Source organism: Trachemys scripta, chromosome 5 (assembly GCF_013100865.1).
Source record: "Trachemys scripta elegans isolate TJP31775 chromosome 5, CAS_Tse_1.0, whole genome shotgun sequence".
NCBI classification, from domain to species: domain Eukaryota; kingdom Metazoa; phylum Chordata; order Testudines; family Emydidae; genus Trachemys; species Trachemys scripta.
This window is the reverse complement of record NC_048302.1, coordinates 16043528-16052299: the sequence shown is the minus strand read 5'-3', so window position 1 is coordinate 16052299 and position 8772 is coordinate 16043528. Positions and strand designations below refer to the sequence as shown.

The 8772-nt window shown below is 37.9% G+C and overlaps 1 protein-coding gene across 1 annotated transcript; it reads right to left on the bottom strand.

Annotated features, from left to right (window-relative positions):
- Window positions 1–427: 427 nt before the first annotated feature.
- On the bottom strand, window positions 428–8047 carry LOC117878576 (vesicle-associated membrane protein 8-like). Its single transcript, XM_034772896.1, has 4 exons — window positions 7965–8047; window positions 6561–6662; window positions 2259–2417; window positions 428–597 (listed from the first exon to the last, which is right to left on the bottom strand). Exons 2-4 carry the CDS (start codon window positions 6561–6563, stop codon window positions 454–456), a joined length of 306 nt encoding a protein of 101 aa, XP_034628787.1. The 5' UTR covers window positions 6564–6662; window positions 7965–8047; the 3' UTR covers window positions 428–453.
- Between the last annotated feature and the right edge of the window lie 725 nt (window positions 8048–8772).

Sequence of the window (8772 nt, the reverse complement as noted above, 5' to 3'; positions counted from 1 at the left end):
GGATTAGGATTAAGGAGCCGTGAGTTCCAATCCTGCTTCTGACATTGACTTGCTGTGTGACGGTTATTTCCCCAGCTGTACAATGAAGACTCTCACTGGAAAATATAGCTAGGGCAGAGTTATGACACTCATACATTCAAAATTCTCAATTACTCATGTATGCATGTGAGCTAATAGTTAAGCAATCTGTTATTACAGCCTGTGGTTTAAACATCACTTAACCTCTCTGCATCTGTTTCACTACATCAAGAGTGGAGAAAATGACACCCCACACACTCCGTTTGGATGAAAATACTGTAGTAGATTACTTTCAAGAATGCAAGCAACCAGGTGTTAATGGTTCAGTACTTTTTGAACAATATACAAAATGACAGCGTAAATATTTGTGCTCTAGAATAATTTTAAAATACAATTTATAAAAATTTTGTGCTTGGCAAAAAAAAATTCAAAAGTTTATGTTGGAATAACACCTGTAGCTAGGAGAATGATAAATATTAAAATAATAAGTAGAATGACTCCAATAATTATCATCATTTTGGCATTTTTCCACCACATCTTCCTGGAAATCTTTGTGGTGGTTTTTTGGAAAGAATGAGCCTGAAAACAAAATGACAAATAGGAAGTTAATGTTTCAGGAACTGGACTTATAGAGCATTATCACACAAGATTAAACTGCATGTTAAATGTCTTCAAGAATGTAGAAGATAATTTATACTTATGATGTAAAGTAAATACTATTTTATGAACTGTGGAGTTTCATCCCAAGAAGACTCGGGGTGGTGGTGAAAAAGAAGTAGGTCTACCAGTATATTTACATTGCTAACAGTATGAATAGATATAAACTGTTAATTCAATTGAGTTCATGCTTTTTCCATAAGAATCTTATCTGCTACATACTATTTTTAACATGACAGCATGGTTAATATCCACTTTACTCTTTTACAATCCCCTCCTACTTATCATTGCTAGAGATCAGGTAGGGAGAGAATGGGTAATGCAATCAAAATGAAGGTTTGAGGCAAAGCTTAGGGGGGGTTTCTGTTTCCTCTCCCAATAACTCTGGTCTTGTGCAGCATCAATAAAAAGGATTAATTTAGAAATGACAGTTGTAGATGCTGATAGAAACAGGTTCCTAGTCTCGGGCCATGACTAGCCACTGTGATAGTAGTGTTTATAAACTGTTAACAGCCAAGCACTGGAACACTTGATAATCTACTAGAGAATTTTAGGGGTAGAATTCTACAGAACTTCAGTGCTCCTACTGCACGCGGTTCAGTTAAGCTCTTATGTTGTTCTCTAATTTGCTCTTGGCTTCTAAATTTTACCTCTTCCTATGTGGGCCTATTCAGACAGTATTTACATATTAGAGTTTTTAAAACCCCAACTATTTAGTTGTACATATTCAACCTGACTAGAAAGATGCAGTAGTTGTTTCACACAATAGCATGCTAATACTTTAGTGTAACCACTCTACTCATATAAAGATGTAGCAGTGTAGTTGATATTTGTAACAGGTTCTTTCCCCTCTATAGTTCCTCCATTAGCAGTAAAGATCAATTTTTGGTCAAGCCCAGTTCCTGCAGGTGCCCTTCTGTTCTGTGTGGCACAGGGGTCCACCTGCATTCATCCAGTTGCAGGATTGGGCCTATAGTTACTAAGGGCCAGAGGGATTGAGGCACCTAAGTCCAAAATTTAGATACTTAAGACCCCTGCTCAGCTGCCGACTAAGCATCCACAAACCTGCCTATGCACTAGCATGATCCTCAAACTAGGCTTGCCCCACCTATTCACCTGCTGGGCCCAATCTACTAATATGCTCAGAGGCCCCACCTCTCTCCTCAGCATTTCCTGTTTCTTAGTTTAGTTGGCTCCCTGCGCAGGGACCAGTGCTGTGCTGGCTTGTATGAATCCCATTCAGACATGCCTAACTCTCCCCATGCATTGTACAGGTAGCCTTATCGCCTAATGGCTACTTGGTATGCTGAGTCGAAGTTTCCTTTGTGGCTCTGATCTAGCGCTAATGGCCAAATCTTCCCACAGGTATGGATATTAGAATGATACATGGATACCTCTGAGATCAGAATCTGGGCGTAGGAACAATGAGTAGAATTTTCAAAAGTTCCACAAGTGCTTAGGCACTTTTGAAAATGCCACACAATTATTCTAATACAAAGACTGCTAGGAAGCTGTAGAACAAATGCAGAGAAATAAAGGAGTCGGCCAAATAGGTAAGTTGAATGAGAAGTCATGAAATTTACCGCTATTTGGAGATCATCTGTTCTGTCAACAAGGTCACTCAGCTTTTCTGCTCTTTGCAAAACCTTATCAACATTTTGGGTGATAACATTTTTGACATCATCAACTTGAATTTGCAGGGTAGAAATTACAATGTCACCTGACTTCCTATTGTACTCCATCTGCACAGAAGAAAGTAAGGGTTTTTGTTACAGATGCTACTTCACCAACTTTCAGTAATTAAAACAGCTGGAAACACAATCTCCAATTTTGGAGCACTACTCTCTTGGAGCAGGCTGTTAGCCATATAACTCCAATTAACAGTACTTGTGAAGATTTACCCTACAGTTTTGAAAAACTGAATTAGAGTGGAGCTTCCAAATCTAGTCAATTACACCCTCACCTGTCCCCTTATATAGTTATCCAATTGCTTACAGGTTTCCTGCCATGGAAAAAAAGATACTGTGCTCATGCCCATTTTTGCTTTTTTATGATGCATAACTCTCCCAACCTTTATTTTTTAAGTTTTTGGTGGGAAGGTGGGTGGCAGCTCAAACAGGGAAAGATATCTTAAATGTTCAACTGACAAACCCCTTTGATTCAAGGTATTAAGTTCACAATATAACTCCTCTACATCTTTCAGCAAGACTAGAGATGATATTCCTGATGCTTTTAAGAGTAAGAAACAAGCAGAACAACATTCCATGCCCCCCCCCTTTTTAATTCATAACTAAAAAAGTCTTCAGGCCCTTTTTATTTGTCAGAAGAAAGGAAAAAAGGAGACAACCACAGTGTTTAAATATCCTGTGCAGGTCACCTTCAAGAGGAGAGGCTGGTAATACTTTCAGAGAACTCTTCAGTCTTCTCTGCACTGTAAGTTTTCTTACTAGTTAAACTTTCTAATGTATCTGAATCCTTCTGGATTGCAGAAACCCGGGGATCAATGATTTAACAAAACACCCCACTCTATGAAGTCCACTAGGGGCTTCCTATTGCTATTATGTGATATTCCTCCACCCCCAGCAAATGGGATAACATAACCCTCATTCAGATATTGATGTACTGCTGACTTTTGTTTCCTATTCACACCAGGCTAATTGAATAATAACCCTTATTTAGAGAGGAAGTAAATGATTAACACTTTTTTAGATAATACACATTATCTTTACACAAAGAAAGTAATTTTCCTGTAACTGGAATATAGTAGTTCTAAAAGATCCCCACCCAGGGCTCCAAGCTTTATATACATGACTACTTGCAGAATTTTAGCAGCTCCAAATGCTGAACTGTTAAAGCACCTCACCAGCAGCTGGCATACCCCTACTTACTGGCCATTAATCCTTGCCAGTAACTGACTCAACCATTGGACATTATTTTAAAAAATATAAAGTAACAAAGAACCATCATGACCCCACACTATAGGGAAGTTGAGGGGAGGAGAAGGAATTATTTGCTACTTTCCGAGAACAACAATTGCAGCTACATAATTTCCTTTTGATCAAAGGTAAAGCAAAAATGGAATCTTCTGACAATTTCTGCACTCCAGGTGACTATATTACCCTTTACATCTACTACTTGTCCCAAAGGAATAAGACATAAATGTTTTCCAACCCTAAACCTTTAATACCTTCCCTCTTCTCCAGAGAATAAGGAGGCTCAAACACATGTTTGGCAAAGCATTACTTTTAGTTCTACTTTAGACACCTCCCTTTATAAAATGAAGTGTCAACAAACCACTGAGGGGAGGCTTACCCAGAATTCCAATATCTACCACACCCTGACCACAGGTCTTGGTTGTTTTTCCAGGCCTTGCTGAAAGAATAGGATTTTTTTTCTCTCTGCAGTAAGGTAGGAGGATTTTGTGTACCAGTTCATTTCTGTAAGAAAAGCTTGTAGTAGCGAACAGTGCTCCAAACAGTCTGCTAGAGAGCAATGTTCAGGCAGGGAGCCTGTCTTGTTGTTATAGGAGACATTTGAGAAGCCATATATTCTAACTGATATTTAATGGATTTTAGTTTGAGTCCTATATTAATTTAATTTTAATCACATAGAAGAAGTAAGCCATTAATATGACTGTACTACAAGATTTAGCTTTTTTTATCCAACACATTTTAGAATGGGCCTCTTCACAGTTCAGAGAGAGATCCTCTGGATTCAAAATAATTCCATGCATAAAATGGTTGCTTTCTCTTTTGGGGTGATATTTGAATGATCATTAAGAACAGTGTGAAAGCTTTTGATTTCTATTATCTGTTTTTTGTTTCTGGCTTGATAGCTATTCTAAGCAGTATGGAAATTTAGGCCCAAAGCCTGCAAAACACTCTTTACAGGTAGATCACTGTACTTGTGCAGAGCCGAAGGTTGCCAACCCTCCAGGATTGTCCTGGAGTCTCTAGGAATTAAAGATTAATTAAAATGAAATCTCCAGGAGTATGTCCAACCAAAACTGGCAACCCTAGTGGAGCCCCACTGATTTCCTAGGTAATCTGGGGGGGAGCAGGAGTTTGATGGCATAGCATTAATTGCAGGATTGGGACCTTGGGCATGTGCTTAACTTTACACATGTGAGAAGTTGTATTTAAATCAACAGGGCTACTGATGCTTTTAAAGTTAGGCATGTGCATAACTGCAGGATTGTGACACTATAGCTTTGGCCGCTAGAGGTCTCCCAATGATTTTTCCAGTAATGCAATAAACATACTGATAGTTGGCAATATAAGTTGTGAAGGCATTAAAACTAACGTGTTCCCTACTTCATACCAATCTATATTTGCATGCCTAAGTTCTCAGAATGTAAGCCTATTCTGCATGTGTGTATGCAGTATTAGTTTTGAATTAAAAAAACGTAAATCCTGTTGTTAATCAGCAGGGTTTTTGAATGATGAAAATAATGGACTAGATTGCCCTGTCTTCTTCCTAGAAAGGAGGGGATCTAGGTCCAGTGCATGTTGCATATGGAAGAGAGGATGGAAAGCCCTTTCTCCTCTATCTGAGTGGAAATCACTCAATGGGCTTATGGGAAGGTTCTGAGGTGGTAAGATACCATCTATAACATTTCGTCCCCCGACTTTGTGTAAACTAATGCTGATCTCATCACTGCTGTGTGAAGCGCCCCATCTCCATTTATATATTACACTTACAGTGCAGTCTAACTGAGGATTTCAAAGTGCTTTTCGGGATGGAGGCAGATAGGAAGCTTTGCTGCCATGGAATGTAGGGGCCAAGGCCAAGAAGCAATACACATACCTTAAGGACCTCTGTAAAGAACATGGGGAATCCATAGGTTTGAAGGGCCCCCCAAGTAATGGAATGCTAATGAGGAAACTGAGTGGGAATTCCAGAATTTAAAGTCCTCTGCTAGTTTTTACCTGCAGAGATGACAATCTGGCCCACAGTGTTGAAAATCTGATCAATTTGACACAATAAAATATGAGACTTTGTAACAGTATAAACTCCACACCGTATCTTCATGCATTCAGGTACTAAAAAAACAATTTCATCGAGTACATTTAGGAACTGTACAGTACTTGATAAACTCTCTATATTTGAAAAACTCTAGCAAATTAATAGGAGTTTCTGGGGGTGGGGGGGTGAAGGGAGGAGAAGTGCAATTTCCAAAATGCTACCTGAACAATGCAGTAGGAGGGAATCTATTTCTAAGTATGCTAGGTACAATTAATCTCCCTTGAAAGTAATAACAGATTCTCAGTTGAGATTAGTGATTCTTTCACTAAGGTGTTACTGATCAAACCCCCCCTTGATTGCAGTGCAATGCTGATTTTAAAACCTTTTAATCGTTTCTTGTCCCAATAACTTACATTTTTTATTACATTGATCATAGGGTAATTCTGTTTTACTCAAACACACCTAAAAGATCAAAGATTACATTTTAAATACTTACCATGCACACATCTCGCCCTCTCTTTCTCTTCCTCTGCTCTTTGTAAGATATGTGTGTGTGATCAGATGACGCAGTGGAAAAGGACTGTTTACAGTTCTAGTTAAATATTAACTAGATTTTCTAGACAAGAAATATTATATATATATTATATAGACAAGAAATATATATATTTCTAGACAAGAAATATTTTATATATATATAAAAATATTTCTTGTTTATATATATAAACCACAATAACTTGCTGTTCTGGCAAAGAAAGACAATATTTCTTTTATTGAGAGATTAGATCCCTAAATAAATGTTTGTGAATTCTTTTTTTCCCTTGCATGTGCTCTGCCAAGGTAGACTACAAAAGGTCCTTTCTCTAACGTTGTGTAGCAGCCATAGACGTAAACTTGATTTTATAATTTTGAGAATTACCTACCATGAATTTCCCCAGCACCTGTTGAAAATCTGCGTTGAATTCAAATGGATGAGCAAAGGTCACTTGTGATATCAAGGGGCTACCAATGAAAGCTTTGCAAATCTGGAGAAATTAATGAAGGAATTATCTTGACATAGCTAAAATAAAATGTCACACTAACTTCTTAAATTCAGGCTAAAATCTGTTATGATGCCCTAAAAATGTAAATAGCCAACATGACCCCTATATGCAAACTTGCCTAATGTTCTTTAACTATGCTGCACAAATGCATGGATGTGTGTAGCCACAAAATTTCTGCAGAAGCTTAAAGACATCAGTGTGTAGAAAACATCTAATATTTTGTATCTACAATACAATTGGCACTCGTTACAGGCTATACAACTGTCACTTATGTGGATGCATTGCTAAGGTGAACCCATTTACTGCACTTAAAAACACAAAGCTGAAGATAAGGAAAGAGTAGCCATGTAATGCCCTGGTGACAGACAAGGTGTAGAAACCTAAACAGAACACAATAAAATAGGTATGAGAGAAGGAGCGGGAAAGCAGACTGAAATTTGTCCTTATTCTTCATACCCGAAGATAGCATGGCAGGGTGGACAGGAGAGAGAAAAAAGAGCTGAAGGTCATATAGGAAAGCAGTAATTGTAGGAGAACAGACCAAATTAGCTTTACTTTTTTGAAGAGAACATTACTTTCTTTTCATTCTAGGCCTGCCAGTGAGTGCTGGCAAGCTGAAAACGCTGACATTTCAATAAGGCAAAATACAACATACAGTACATAGGACCAACTGAATACATGCTAGGGTGCCTTTCAGTGTTACAAATGCACTGGTACATTTCTTGTGTTGCCATAGTGGTAATTAAAATTCTCCTGTCCCATATGGCTAAATCTCCTATTATACCTAGCACACCAGCATTACCCATACCCTTTGTTGATTAGAAGGCATGGACACACATTTCCTATGATGATGGTATCACAAGAGGAAAAAGAGACTCTTTTAAACCTAAAGCTGGTACTGCACCTAATAGTATTTCTATAACACAAGGCCTTTAAAGCACAGGTACAGGGATGTTAAACAAATGCATTATATGAAGTAATACTTCTAGGGTGACCAGACAGCAAATGTGAAAAATCGGGACAGGGGGTGGGGGTGGGGGGGTAATAGGAGCCTATATAAGAAAAAGACCCAAAAATCGGGACTGTCCCGATTTTATAGGGACATCTGCTCACCCTAAATACTTCTATTTTATAAAGCTGAAGAAGGCTGACATGTATGGATCTTACTGTGCATGTAATAATCAAGGTAGACCAAAGGGCAAGAATGGAACATTGCAAAACATTAGTAAGTCAATGGCTTTGATTAAACTTGCATCAACATATTCTGAAAAAAAAATTTCTTACCTCTTTAAGAAAGGCAAATGGTCCTGTGCTGTCTAAGGTGTTGTTTGTAGCACATAGGTATGTAATTCCATTAACTAGCAGGGCATGGTACACAAAGCTGAGTTAAAGATATATTAATAGAATGGGTATTATTATTTAAACGTCTAACTTGGTTCACGTGTGTCATATACTAATGAATCAAAATCAGTGAAAGAAAAGGAATGTAATAAAACATTTATAGTCAGCATCGCTGAACTGAACAATAAAGCCAGTGAATAATATGCTGTTCCAAAGCAAAACCATTAAGACTTGAATAAACTCTACAATATTAGAAAAGTGCTTCTGGATGACTTAGTATTTTACATACAGTAGAAACTCCTTTATATCCCACTTGAGATGGAGTTTTAATAACAACTACATATCAAAGAAAACAAAATTTTAAGTGGATTTGTGTAAATTTAGTGCAGAGGAAAGTGACGAGCTAATAGATACAGCTAGAGGCAGCATAGTACAGGTAGGTGCCGAAGAAGCTCACTCAGTGTATCTCCCTGCAGATTACAAAACCTCTCATTTCACATTTCACATCTAGCTCCCTCTTGAGCAGACACTGCTAATCACATGAAGTGTATGTGGCTTTGTAATGACTCCATTAGGGTAATTATAAAATGAGTTGCATGAGATGAGACCAGTGTCTTTTTTTTTTTTAACTTACTTTGGAAGATTACACTTGAACCTCTATTATCTAAAATCATCACTCTGCAGCAGTCAGTTCTACAGTAAAGAATTTGACCTGTTTTAAAAAACCCAAGTTGCACCTAAGGCTTTACCT

Coding starts and splice junctions, on each gene's coding strand:
- LOC117878576 (XM_034772896.1), bottom strand. Junction 598..2,258: donor CAGATGATCTCCAAATAGCG/GTAAATTTCATG, acceptor TTTTGTTTTCAG/GCTCATTCTTTCCAAAAAAC.